The following is a 15,114-nucleotide window of genomic DNA, read 5'->3' as shown; positions in this document are numbered from 1 at the left end:
AAGCATAATTGAACTCCAAAGGGAGTTCTGGCCATCACATTTAAAGGGACTATTTTCAATTCCTTCCTTCCATAGGAAATAATAAAGGATAGGGGCACCTTCTTTTGGAGCTCATAGAATTGGACCCCCTGGTCCAATCTTTTTGAAACTTGGGGGGTATTTTGGGGAGAGGCACTAGATGCTATACTGAAAATTTGGTGCCTCTACCCCAAAAAACAGCCCCCCTCAGAGCCTCAGATACCCGCAGATCAATTCTCCATGATTTTCAATGGGAATAAATCTCCATAATAATATCGTTCCCAGCAGACATTTCCCTCCCCTCCCCCCGCTTTCTGACGACCCTGAAACGGGGGGAGGGTCTCCAAACCAGGGGATCCCCTGCCCCCACCTGGGGATTGGCAACCCTAAATAAGAGTGATGTGTACAGCAAAATAATGCAAAAAACAATTTTCCATATTACCAGCTACTAAAATTGACAAATCACCCTGGGTGAAGTACAGGTTGCCCAGAGTGAACGGGATTGCTAAAACCAAAGGTGAGAAAAGATGGTGGTTGGGAGACAAGTAATTGCATGTGCTGCTGAAGAAATTAGCAAACTGGCAGTAAAGTGGGAACATTATGAACATATCACAATAGGGAAACATTAGCAAGCATTGATGCCATTGATACAATGCAAGCAAAGGAATGACATGGGGGTTGGACTCAGAGTATACAGGAAGATAATCAAAATAATCCAAATTCAGAATAATAAAAATTTGGAAGGCATGAATGACAGTCTTTAAAATAACAAATAAACGTGCTATCACACATATGATCATTTAAAATAATAGCACCTAGCTATCATTAATGCACTATTGCCAATCTCCATTATAATTCCCTCAAAATATATTGCATGTCAGAAAGGAGGAAATGAGGGGGAAGGAAAAGGTAGAAAGGGATGTGGATACAGAGGAGGGTGTTCAAAGTGGATGCAGATCACTGCTGCAAAAAAATAACGATTCAAGTGTTTTGCACATGCAATCAAGCTGACTTGCAATCAGTTTGAAAATAAAATTGCCCTATAAGTGCTGGGGGGGGGGGGGGTGAAGGGACTCAACAAAACTCTGACAATGACCCAACATTGAGAAAGTCGTGAGTCACTATGCAATTGTTGGTACCTGTTTTAGTCTTATATTTTAATGATTTTCATTCTTATAAACTGTATATTTATATCAAAGATTTCAGGTTTTCACAGCTGGTAACATCATTAGGGTTTGTAGAATCTTTCGGGCTCAAGTGCCGTGTTCTACTGGAGAAAGTTTTTCTTCCAGACGTTTCGTTCTCAGCTGCGGAGAACATCCTCAGTGGCGTTGCAGCCGGAGCAGGCGCTCTGACCTTCTTGGCTGCTGCAGCAGCCAAGAAGGTCAGAGCGCCTGCTCCGGCTGCAACGCCACTGAGGATGTTCTCCGCAGCTGAGAACGAAACGTCTGGAAGAAAAACTTTCTCCAGTAGAACACGGCACTTGAGCCCGAAAGATTCTACAAACCCTAATGATGATGTATATTTATAACTATTAATTGTATATTTCATTGAATTTTCTTGTGATGAGTTGCTGACTCTGTTCTCTTGTTGTGATCTGCCCTGAGCCCACTCACAGGGAGGACAGAATAAAAATCTAAATAAATAAAACAAAAATTAAATACCAAATGACATGATTATCCATGCTATTTGCCCAAATATCAAATCTTACTTTCCCATTTAAAAATGTCCATCTTGTCTGAGTTTCAGTCACCTGTGTACCCCTCTCCTCTCAATCACAGGGGGAAAACTAAAACAGGTGAACCAGTCTGTACTATCCCTATGTAAAATGTGCTCTTGGTGTTAAATCACCCTCCCCGCTTATTTCTGGTTAGTGAGGAAACTACTATATTCAACCAATCATATACTGTCCAGTTTACCCCTTGATTCTCACTACATTGAGGGGGAAGGAAATATATATGTGTGCAACACAACTTATAATAGGTCCAGATTTTTCTGAGGTAACTAGTGAACAAGTCCTATCCCACCTTTATACTCTATGTTCAGCAACATCTAACCAAGGAAAATGGAACATGAGTAACTATGGCATTTCTGTTACAACAACACAAGGGCTGTAAATGAAACCTTGATGACCACCACCTGCACCAAACCTGAACTAGTGTTTTGAAAAAAAAACCTAATGATTTTTTGCACTCATGAAAGGAAAAAATTCTGAATAATGGTAATAAAAATATTTATATGCCGAGTTATATTAACTATTGTTTTAGCTGCTTAAATCTCGTGCCAGAATGAAGACAGTAAAATATTCAATACAAGAGGGGCCCCTTCATAATATCACAGCTTGAAGAAACTTTAACACTCAGATTATTTTAAAGGCATATGCTGTTCAAAGGTGCAACCAAAAGCAACTTAAAAGTGCTATATGCAAGAGGTTATTAGTCTGTAGTTTCATACACTGTTAAAGCCGCAATGGGCTAGCAACCATATTTCTCTCTGATAAAAAGAAAGCCCTGCATGTTGCTTGGTCAGAAATCTTCCTAGAAATCCTAGATCAGCTGGTAGCCTTCATTTTTCTTAGGGGGCGGGGAGCGGAACACACTAGGGAATTGCTGACAAGGTTCAGCACTGTGCAGAATATTAAATATCTTTTTTGTAATACTCCAGTGACTCTGAAGTCTGTCTCTTAGAGCACCATATGTACAGCTGTGTTGGAAGGAGGAAGCTATTAAATATATTAAAAACTAGAAATATTACCAATAAAGACACTTCATCAACTATTTGGATCTCATTTATCCCCCAAATAAATACAGTTATGGTCACATCAATGTTACAAAGTCATTTTGGATACAATGCTCCAGATCTGCTAAATGCATTTGAAAGCAAAAAAAAATGCAATTTAATAAAAAAAAATATTAGCTGTTTTGAAAGAATCAAAATTATGAAAGCCAGGCATCCGACTTTTGCATTTAGAATTATGGGCCCATGGACTCAGAATAGCAATGCACTCTTAACTCCCATATAAATAACTACTACTGGACTACATATACCAGAAATCTTGTTTGTTCAGAGGCCCCAAATACACATCCAAATGCAAGCATTATTTAAAAGTAATACATTCTATACCAGGGGTGGCCAAACTGTGGCTCGGGATCCACATGTGGCTCTTGAAGCCCCCACCGCCCTGTCAGCCAGCTTGGAGAAGACATTTCTCTCTTTAAATCACTTCTCCAAGTTAAGTCAATCAGCAGCTTGGAGAATGCACTGATAGTTAAAGGTGCTTTCTTTCCACCTCCACCTCTTCCTTCTCCAACTATTTCCTTCCTTCCTTCCTTCCTTCCTGTGGCTCTCAAACATCTGACGTTTATTCTATGTGGTTCTTACATTAAGCAAGTTTGGACACCCCTGCTCTATACTAATTCACTAAGCATGCGGGGGGGAGGGGAAAGGGTGATAAAATATTTCCAATTCTTGTTTCCCTGAACTATGGTATTCTTACATTTATTTACAATGTCTATGTTACCATACAACTGTCTTGTTTTCCTATGTCACATTATGACATCACCATGCATTAGAGATATGTCACTTGTAGTTATTTACCAAGGTTCAACTTTTCACCACGAAGAAACAGACAAGCTAGAATTAATCCCACACCCAGCCCCTTCCACATTGGAAGAGTCAGATATGCAATTTTCTAGGCAGCAACTTGAAAAACATTTTTGTCTTACAGCTACAGTAACACTAGTTCAGATACCAGGCTATTAAACTAAAGCTCTATGAAAAGGTCTCAGATTCTGCCTTGAGCAGGTTTCTGGAGTGATTGCATATACTTTCCCTAAATAAATGAGTCAGTATTGCCCTATTCTCTCAACTCTTCAAATTATCTACATATTGGATTTTCACATTTGCGTAAGGGGCCTAGAGATACAAAGCTGAACATGGAGACTGCACCATGTAATATTGAGTGAGTGGTGAAGGCCTATACATTCACTCACACACACACACCCTCCTCATACAACACATGGAGAAAGATGATGGAAGCATTGAAATGTCTCCCAATTTATCATGACATTTCTGGACTTAACCCAGGTCAAGAATCCCAGTTACAAAGAAGATATTTGATTTATATCCCGCTCTCCACTCTGAATCTCAGAGTCTCAGAGCAGCTCAATCTCCTTCACCTTCTCCCCCACAAAAGACACCCTGTGAGGTTGAGAGAGCTCTTTCAAGGACAACTCCTGCGACAGCTATGGCTGACCCAAGGCCATTTCAGCAGCTGCAAGTGAAGGAGTGGGGAATCAAACCCAGTTCTCCCAGATAAAAGTCCGCAAACTTAACCACTACATCAAACTGGCTATAAGAAGGAAACAACCCTCTAACATTGGTGATGCCCACATCCAGTCATCACTACTAACTAAAGTTAGTTGAAGGCTTCCATTTTCAATCTTTCCTTTTTGGGGGGGGGGGCAGGGGGGAAGCATAACAACTAACTAGATGTATTTTTGTCATGAATAAACTAAGGCTTTTTTGTGACGTCTCCACTGAGACAATTTGGCCTCTATGCATGTAACCCATGAGGCTGCTGTATTGACCATGCCACCACACCTACATCCCCAAATTTTGTACAGGGTTAATATCACAACTCAGCCCAAGGAATGGGAAAAGCAGCTTCTCCCTCTGAGGCAGAGGAAAACGTGATGGGTGATTCCCATCCTCCATTCAGGGAGGAAGGAACAAAGTTTTCCTGTCTCCTTGGTGAGAGCCACCCATCTCTTCAGTTCTTTTCCTGCCTTGACAGGGAAAGCAGTTTAGTATAGGTGCGCTCTCACCTATTCAGTTATTTTTCTACTTTTGCTTTCCTCTACCTTACCTGATCTCCACTTCCTTCTAAATCATACTTCTATTTTGCTCCTTATATGGCTTAGAATTAAGCTTTTTTTTTTTTAAAGGAGGGAAATCATTAAATAGATGGTTACTGCATGAGACAGACAAGTAGCTCATAAGATGTTTTTTGTTGTTGTATGGGGATTGGGGTGTGAGGAATAAACAATTTTTCTTAAAAGAAAAATACATTTTAAAAGCTACTATGACTGTTCACACTTGAGAGGAACAGTGGAAAGAAAACAGCCTAGAAAACTCAAAAACAAATAAAATATGCTCTTAAAAGTTCTCAAAATGACATCTGTAAAGGAGTATTAATTATTAGCTTTAATACTCATACAATCACAGTACAAACAGTACTGAAAAGTGCAACAGATTTACTAGCTGTAGGTAAAAAACACATGTGTTTTCCAAGAAAGATGTGGGGTTTATTCTCCACATAAAGCTTCTATTGCACTATTGAAATCACTGATTCACTTTACAACTGAGTAGCAACTTCATACTAATTGTTCAATAAACACCTATAAAAAAGAACTTCCAGTATTTAACAATTAGTACTGCTGATGTATGGCTTTATTTTAAGATTTTATTATTTTTTTAATAAAATGATGTGCATGTCCCAGAGCCCTGCAGTAGCAGGGATTGTGCAATCCATAAATTTAATTAAATAAATATTTTTTAAAACCAGCAGACTGCCTCCAAAACAGATATTTTACATCCCCAATAAAATACCACCTGCTGAGTTTCTGGGAGCCTACCTGCTTCTTGAGTCTCACTGATCTTTAATGGAGCAGAAAAAACAGCAAGTTTTAGGACACTCCCTACCAGCTCCATGATTAGTAAAGCACAGAGTTCATCCTGGGCAGGTGCAACACAGCCACACATCCTCAGCTTGGTCCCAGATAATGGCTCTCATATCTCTACACTGGACAGTATTTCTCTGTGCCCATGGAGGAAGCAAACTCTCTTCTTTTCCAGCGTATGAAACCATATAGCAACTCTTCCCCAAAAACTCAGGCCCTGTTCTCAAGTTAAAAGGAACACATGAACAATCAGTGTACAAGTGCAAATCTGTGGATTCTCTGGCCCTCTCAGCAGCTTTTGATACAATTGACCATGTATCCTTATGGACAGCCTACTTGGACTGGGATTGGGAGGCACCATTCTGCACTGGTTCTGGTCCTACCTAGAGGGTAGATTTCAGAAAGTGATGCTGAGGTACTGTTGTTCATCCCCTTGGCCACTGGGGTTCCACAAGGTACCATTTTGTCCCTTATACTCTTTAACATCTATTTGGAACCATCAGATGAGGTCATCTGGAGATTTGGGCTGGGCTGTCACTAAGATGCAGATGACCCTCAGATCTATTTCACACTTCCATCTGATCCCAAGGAGGTTATAGAAAACTTGAACCTGTGCCTGCAGGCAGTTTTTGGGAGGATGCAGGCTAGTAAACTGAAGCTTAATCCTAACAAGATGGAAGTGCCATTGGTGGATGGAAGGGTGACCGGGGATTTAAGGTGTCACCCATTCTGGATGGGGTTGTACTCCCCTTGAAGGAACAGGTCCATAATCTGGGGGTGCTCTTGGACCAAGACTTACTGCTGGATAAGCAGGTGGCAGCTGTGGCCAGCAGTGTTTTTTTTTATCAGCTTTGACTGCTTAACCTTCTGTGTCCTTTTCTGCCTGCCTGGTTACATCTAGATTAGATTAATACAGTGTACTCAACAGGAACTGCCTTTCAGAAGTGTTTGGAAACTTCAACTGGTACAGAATGTTGCAGCCAGGACGCTGATTGGAGTGGGTTGTAGGGACCATATCACTGCAGCCTTGATCCATCTACACTGGCTTCCCATTTGTTTTGGGGCACAATTAAGGGTGCTAGTCTTGACCTTCAAAGCCTTATATGGTTTTGAACCAATATACCTGAAGAACCTCCTAATCCCATACAAGCCTGACCAACCACTGCAGTCATCTTTGGAGGCCCTGCTTCAAGTGCTTCCATCTTCTAAGATTAGGCTGGTGGCAACCCAAGAGAGGGACTTTCCGTTATGGCAACAAAGCTCTAGAACTCTTTCCACAAGGAGAGTCATGACCTTCAAAGCCTTATATGGCTTTGAACCAACATACTAAGGGCTTTTTTTGTAGCAGGAACTCCTTTGCATATTACGCCACACACCCCTGATGTAGCCAATCCTCCAAGAATTTACAGAACTCTTAGTACAGGGTCTACTGTAAGCTCCAGAAGGATTGGCTACATCAGGGGGGTGCAGCCTAATATGCAAAGGAGTTCCTGCTACAAAAAAAGCCCTGAATATACCTGAAGGACCACCTAATCCCATACAAACCTGACCAACCACTACAATCATCTTTGGATGTCCTGCTTCAAGTGCCGCCATCTTTTAAGATTAGGCTGGTGGCAACCCAGGAGATGGACTTTCAGTTATGGCAACAAAGCTCTAGAACTCTCTCCACAAGGAGAGTCATATGACCCATCTGTTGCTGTCTTCCACCAGTAGGTGAATACTTCTTTTTATTTCATTTGGCATGTTTTCTGCATTTTGTATGTATTTTAACTGGTTTTTAACATTGTTTTAATGTTATATGCTTGGGAGGGGGGGTTGATTTTAATGGTTTAAAATGTAATTTTATGATGTCTGTTTTAAATTGTTAGACCCCCTGGTGACCCTTATGTGAGCAGAAAAGCAGGATATAAATTCTGTAAATAAATAAGCATATGTTTGTTTTTTCTTTATATGTACAATTATCAGGCTATATGCCACACATGTACAACTCAACATGTGATATAAACATTTATACAGGCATTAGTCCTTAATTTCATATGTAAAGTTAACAAGCATTAGGTCTTCCTTATGAACAGATGTACACAAGTACAGGCAGGCTGTGTTCATTGTAACTTCTAAACAGGGCTACACTCCTGCTCTACTGGCAGCCATGCTGCAATGGTTCCTGATACCCTTTCTTGAAATTCCCGAAGTTCCTGAAGGCTAAACAGCATCAGAGTTACTGTCCTATGCTATATATAACAAGTCTTATGAGAGCAGCAGCCATTACTTGACAGAGAAAACTGAGAAGCCAAGCAGTAGCAATCTGTTATAATCTAGGGATGTTTAACCGATATAACTTGTTGTAGGCCAGGAGCCCTACACTAATACAGCCAGTGATAAGCAAGGTATAAACTGTTACAGTCAAATTTCCCTCAGCTTTTCACTTCCTCTTGACACATAATTATGAAGAGTAGCATGTGCTGCAAGGAGTTAAATGGAATTTATTGGGACACGGAGTTACTTCAGGCTTGTAAAAGAAAATCATGGTATAAATTGTGGCCCTTGGAAGGCATGAAAAGGTCTAAATACACTGTGTTTCAGTTTTAACACCTTTTATTTCAGCTGTAATAATTTTCATTGTCAGAAAAGAGTAAGGCTATCACGAATACACTGACACAAGCAAAAGTATCCTGAGTGAGCTTCTCTGACATTTCATGCTCACAAACTTTTGAAATTCTTCAAACGCCACACCAAATTTTCATGAGAACTACATTGGCACAATAAAAGTTATGGTTCCTGTGGGTACTGGTGAAGTACTTAGTATGACAATGGGACCACAATGAAATCTGAAGAGGTAAAATGAAATCCCTGACACCTAAACCCCTTGATCAATGCCATGGAAGAAGATGGCCCAGTTTATAATACCAAGGCTAAGTCCTTGAATATGTGCACTGAATTCACAACACAACCTTGACCTGAGCAAATATAGATCACATTCTTTTGCCTCTGACTCACTGCAGCCTATCCCCAGAAACAGAATTAAAGAGCATGGATATTTCTCAGGAGAGATGACACCTTCATTTTAGTTGGGGAAAATAACAGCCAAGTCAAGCATCAACTCAAATATGCCTAGTGCCTGTTTTAGATTCTAAATGGAATGCCCCAGGATAAGGATGAAACCCCAAGACGGAGCTAGCAAGCAGGAGGAGTTCCAATTCATTCATCAATCCAGGAACACCTCTATTGCTCAAACCAAGGGTGATTCCCTCTAAAAAAGGCAGAATACAAAGACCCCCACCAAACCCATTCAAGCTACACATATATCATTCCACCTTTCATTCAAATCCTACATTCTTACCCCCTCTCTTCATCTACCCATCCCTTCCCTAGGGTATCCATGGAAGTGAGAGAGGGACAGAGGGAGAGAGTTCCTCCATGTCCCCTTCTGCCTAACCATTAAACCTCTCCTGTCTAGTCCAAAATTTGTAATGACAAGGTCTATTAAGAAAAGGAGAAATTATGGGAATCCCACAATAACTGCAGATGAAGAATGCAGCCTCCATCTTCAGTTCCTCTAAAGACTGCAGCGTTCTCACCTTAAAGCCTGATAAAGTGACATAAGAAACAGTAAAAACTCAGCTAATCAGCTGGCATCTTGCTGAAAGAAGATAAACAGTGGTATCATAAGCATACCAGCCAACAGGAAGAGTTTTCAGTCAAAGTATAAAGCATCATTTTCAATAGAGTTCTCACAGAAGAATGTTTCTTGTTCCTCTAGTGAATAACTAATGAATGTAATGGGATGGCTCTCAAATCTTTGGGAAAATCCCTATTGTTTCAATTTCAAATGGGGCTGAAGTGGAAGTTAGGCGCAAAACAGGAAAGTAGTAATATATGAAAAAGCTGAAGGGTCTTTTGTAGCAAAATAAAACAAAATAAGTGTCAATCTTTAAGGTGCCACAGGACTTTCGTTTTATACCGGAAATAAGCCTTTCCAATGCAGTGATTTACTCATCAGTGCTTTACAACATATTTATAAAATGGATCTGAAAATGTTGCCACTTCACAATACAAGAATAGCAGCATTTTCCCTTAATGAAGTGGTTTGGGTTTTGCAACAATTCTCATTCACTTTATTATGCACATCATTTTACACTACTCTCCATTTATGAATATTTCATTTCATTCCATTATTCTTGCATGAACTATTTTGTGTAAAGTTCCGTGAAGAAACTTCTTAATGATTGAGCAATCCACAGAAACACAACAGCCATCTGCACAAAAAAATACTTGGTTAAAGTGGAATACCTGGTAGAAATGTCTTTATCTAAGAGATCTAAGATTTACCAGCATTGAATTTTAAAAATAAACAAACTGCAGTTCATGGCAGAATTCCTCAAAATCTATACTTCTCTCCAAAGCAATCAATTAACATTCTCAAGCCCAGAACTTCATCTTGGAATACCTTCTTTGGACACATTGAATTGCTTCCTAATTAATAAATATAAACATTATCATTACTGTTCAAGCAATAATAATGATGATGCTAGACATATCGGAGAGTTACAAGGACAGATACATATGCTAATATTAAGCAGATATACACACACATTGAAAACTAAATTACTTCTGACTGCTTCTCATCCTTCACAATTTTGGGCCCATGGGTAGCCAACAGTGAAAAATCAAATAAGTATTAGGATAGAATAAGATCTTATAAAGTATAACTTATGGGATGAATATTTATTACAATGTATGAAACATTAGATATTATTTCATTAGAGTAATAGATTCATTGAAGTATCAGATACAGGAAGGAACACAGCTATTCACACAGCATTCAAATACTACAAGGTAGGAGAATAGCAGGTAAATCTGATACAGATAACGGAAGGTATAAGATGCCTACACACCAGAGAAAGAGGCTTATATGGATCACTTTCTTAAAAGATAGTTTTGCTAAAACTACTAACTACTACTATAAACCTTTGTAAACATTTTACAACTGTTTTACTAAAGTGACACTATAGAAGTTTCTTTGATCAGCATTCAGTCTTTCAGATTACTTCCTACTATGGAATTAGAAATCACGTTCCCGTAAGATTGCTTTGCATTATCCTAGTATATTTTGGTGAAAGCCTAAAAATTTATTTTTAAAATTTATTTTAGTATATTTCTATTCCACCCATTCCCCGTAGGGCTCAGGGCGGAGTACAACATATGATAAAACAATAAAATACAATAAAAACATTTTATAAACAAACAAGCTCAGCAGCACTCAGAAAATTTTCCATATCATCATATATATCCAAATACTCCACAATCATCTAACGTGGGAGTATGACTACATATTGCCAATAAATTGTGTGTGTGTGTGTGCTAACTCAGAATCCTAGAGTGTACACCACTTCATACTCACTGTGGGCTAGGAGATCATCAATAAGGATAATAACATTTAGCTTTTTACAGTACTTCCAGAGTTCAAACCACCCTACTTGCAGCCCTGTATGGCAGGCTATTGTCCCCATTTGTAGGATGGGGTCATAAGAAAATGGCTTTCCCTAAGGCTACCTACTGAATGTGTTGACGGAGGTGAGATTTGAACAGGCAGCATCCCAGAATCCAGCTCATTCTCTTAACCATTACTTGACACCAACTATCCTGTGACAGCCTAGAAACTTATACACTCCACTGTTCCCTGATGAGCTCTCATCTAGTTTTGGTATACCAACATTGCTTATTTTGCTGTCTTTGTAAATCTGTACTTGAGATGCAATAGAATAAACCTGCTGAAATTTTTTTTAAAAGTTCTACTTTAGATTTCCAGTATAAGAAAAACAACACTTACTCTGTTTTTCTTCTTAGCTTGTCTTCAAAGATATCATTCAGATTTATTGCCACTTGTCCCAGAAATTTATCAAGGCCAACAAGGGACCTGTGCATGACTATCAAGCAGAGAATGTATTTTTCTGAATTTCCTTCCATCAGCAATCCAGGTAATTCAAATGAGGCCTCTTCTTTCCACACAGGGTCCAGGGTCTTCTCTGCCACTGAGGTGGAGTACTTCTCCTTTCCCAATTGTATGATCGTATATGTATCATTAGTACCACCTTTGCCCTTCGGCTTTAAGCCTTTGGCCTGAAGGACCGTGACCTGTACATGAGTGGGGAACCACTTCTGGGTTTGTTCTGCCAACATAGTCTCCGACATGGGGTTCAAGCGGAGGTGATAAAGCCTGAAGAAGTCTTACTACTTTAGAGATGAACTTCAAAGCTTTACAGATCCTTGATATCTGTATGTGCAAATCTCTCAACTATTCCTTAACCAAGGGTTTTACACTGGGCTCAGATTTCTTAATCTAGTTCATATTGCCATCCACACGCAGACCCCTTTTCACTGATTCTTCTTTTCTACCACAACTTTTTCCACCCTTGTATTCTTCCACACTCTTTTCAGGTTAACTCCCTCTCTGTGAACATAACTTCCATTACCCTGCTCAAACCTGAGGCAATGAATAACCCCTGTAGTGATTACTCCCCTTACTAGCAAAGACCCCCCTGAGCTTCCCTACTTTATCTGAAGCAACGATCTACCAGGTTCCCTGTATTTCATTCCAGCGGGTGGTGAAGGGAAGAAATCAGCGATTGGGGGAAAATGGCTCCGTCCATCTAAAGGGGGAAGGGAGATGCTCCTGAGGTAACCCTCCCCACCACCAGGCCTCCCTTCACCCTTAGACTTCCCTGGTTTGCCTCACTAAAACAGCTGGGAGACAAAAAGAGTGAGAGAGAACCACGTCGCTTTCTGCCCACTGCGGCGTTTAAACAAGCCAGAGCCGTCGCCTTCCGCCGGGCCTGCCGAGCGAGTGCGCGCCGCAGAGAGGGTCTCTCTCAGCGCTGCCCCACCGCTTCCCATAGACACGGTCTCCAGAGCTGCCTGGCCGGAGCTTCCACTTCCGCATTCCCCCATATTGCCCTGCACCGGCGCTGCTGAGTGGGAAGCGAATGAGCGGCGCCGCCTCTTTCCTTGGGCGGTCAGAGGGCGGAGGGGCAGGGTTCTCTTCCCTTTCCCAGCCGCCGCGGAGCTTCTTGTCCAAGCCAGTCCAGCCCACAATAGGCCATCGCCGGCCTTTGAAGAGGGTTTTACCTGGGAAACTGAGTGAAGGAAACAGAATGCTGTGGCCGGTGGAAAACGAAAAGCCTATTGAGAATAATGGACCCCTCCCGCCACGCACCGGAGAAAAACACACACACGCAAACAAGGGATGATGAAGCGGAGTTTCAAATAAAAGTACGTCTTGGTACTAAATCCCTTTCCCTTGAAAGTGAAGAATAGCCCTCAGCTCTTTTTTACGTTGTACATAACTAATCACAGGACAGATTTAACAGTAACGGCCTTCTTTAAGACATACTTCGTTAGCAATCCATTCAATGGATTTCCATAGGACTTGGTTAGCTGCTTAAAGTTCAAACGCACCGGCAAATATTTGAGCTTATGTATTTGCCAGAAGTATACAGTTCTGTCCAATTAGGCACACCTAAGGCGAAGGTGCAATCTATAATTGAAGTAAATCCCAATGAAAACTCGTGGAGTCAAGTAACAGTGCTGACACTTGGAAGCCAGTTGTATGGTAATTAGTGACGCCCAGTAAACCTACTTCTAGAGGGAAACCAGTGGATTCTCTAGCTTTTTTCATAGAGACCCCCCCCCCCCCATTCCACCGTCAGATCTAAGGTTGCCAACCTTCAGACTGCACCTGAAGATCTCCTGTTGCAAACGATTTCCTGAAGAAAATGGCTGCTTTGAATGGAGGATTCTATGTGGCATTGTACCCTGCTAAGGTTCCTCTCCTCCCCAAACCCTACCTTTTCCAGTTTCAAGTCCCCAAATCTCCACCCAGAGCTGGTGGTCCTAATCAAATCACAGATCAACTGTCTTATGTCCACAGGCTATTTCTTAAAAGCCACGATCCAAGGCTCCATAGTGCATTGTGGCACAAAAAAATGGATGAAGGAATGATCAGCATGATTTTCTTGTACACTCCTCCAAAATCCATTATCAGTTCCAAGTATATCATGTGCACAGAATAGACTTTTAAAATCACAGATCCAGCACTTCATGACACTGCCACAGGGCAAAAACATGAGGTGCAGATCCTTCTGAATCCTATTAACTTTTACATAGACTACTGAAATCCACTGTAAAATCACGTAAACATTCACAAACTGAACCACAAGGAACCCAGATTCTCTGGATTTTTTGCACCACTATGGCACAAAAATATGGATCCAAGGTATGGAACCTCATGGTTTTTGCATGGAGTCCTGTAAGATACATTGCAACATTGCATATAACATTTATGTCTGCAGATTGTATAGTTTTTAAAATATGGCTTTGTGCCAATGCCAAAGTATAAAAACATGGCTCTGATCCCAATGAATTCATATGATTTTTACAATGAAACAACACAAAACTGCTACTGCATTACAGCCTATATCCTTGTTCTTGAAAATCATAAAAATCATGGATTCAACCATTTGTGCTGGAATTAGTCCATGTCTGCCTTTCAAGGAACTGGATTTATATAACAACTTTCTCCAGGTAACTTCTGATGTTATAACCTCAACTATAATCTCTGGTGCCAATTTGTATGAGGAAATAACTGTTTTTAAAACAAACAGGAAGAGCATATTTTCTGCAGCTTACCTCCTATGGATTTTTAAGTACTTGCATCACAAAATAGTTACCATTTTTTAGTTTTGCCTTGTTGAGCTGCTCTAAAGAAAGCAGTTAGTAGATACAATTAATGTTAAACACAGTTTTAGGCTATAGTAATGCTTTCCCTGAAGAAGTAGTACTTCATGGTGTGGGTATGTTTCATGAAAGCTAATAAGAAACTACACAGACTAGAAAAGTAGTTAAATACTACTGTTTTTCTACAGGCTGTTAAATTAAGACCCTACTTTTTCATCTCAAGTAATTATTAAGCTCAGCTACTTACTATTCCAGCAAAGCCAACAATCCATATATTTTCGTATTTAACAATCACCAAACAAAATAATGGGGGGGGGGAATCAATGGTGAGAGTTAGACATACCTTAAAGAACTATATTGGGGTCCCTGTCCTCATGTATGTCTTACAGAGTTCAGAGCAATTTTGACAGATTTATACTATATAACAGAATATAGCTTTTGATAATAAAAAATGTAGGGTACCACAGAAAATAGTAGCTACTACACCAGATCAGAGAGGGAAAAAACCTTTAAAACAAGCATATTTAATAACATACTTTCAAGTATAAAAGCTACTTTAAATGCTACAGAAGGTGTCAGAGGGAGCCACAGCATTTTTCACCTGAGGGAAATTCCACCCCCCAACCCAAGACTCTTAATAGGCAATAAATAATACCTTGTAAGAATACAGATTCATACA

The 15,114-nt window shown here is 40.2% G+C and overlaps 1 protein-coding gene across 2 annotated transcripts in view; it reads right to left on the bottom strand.

The window, feature by feature from the left end:
- Positions 1-12,042, bottom strand: part of RAB11FIP2 (RAB11 family interacting protein 2) — a 58,246-nt gene extending 46,204 nt beyond the window's left edge. For both annotated transcript variants that reach the window (XM_060241541.1, XM_060241542.1), the window contains exon 1: positions 11,533-12,042. In XM_060241541.1, coding sequence (XP_060097524.1) covers positions 11,533-11,894 — 362 coding nt within the window. In that variant the 5' untranslated portion in view covers positions 11,895-12,042. The remainder of the gene's footprint in view (positions 1-11,532) is intronic.
- Positions 12,043-15,114: the final 3,072 nt, after the last annotated feature.

Source organism: Heteronotia binoei, chromosome 6, assembly GCF_032191835.1.
Source record: "Heteronotia binoei isolate CCM8104 ecotype False Entrance Well chromosome 6, APGP_CSIRO_Hbin_v1, whole genome shotgun sequence".
Classification (NCBI taxonomy): Eukaryota; Metazoa; Chordata; class Lepidosauria; order Squamata; family Gekkonidae; genus Heteronotia; species Heteronotia binoei.
The sequence above is the reverse complement of the archived record's forward strand: the minus strand, read 5'-3'. Positions and strand labels throughout refer to the sequence as shown.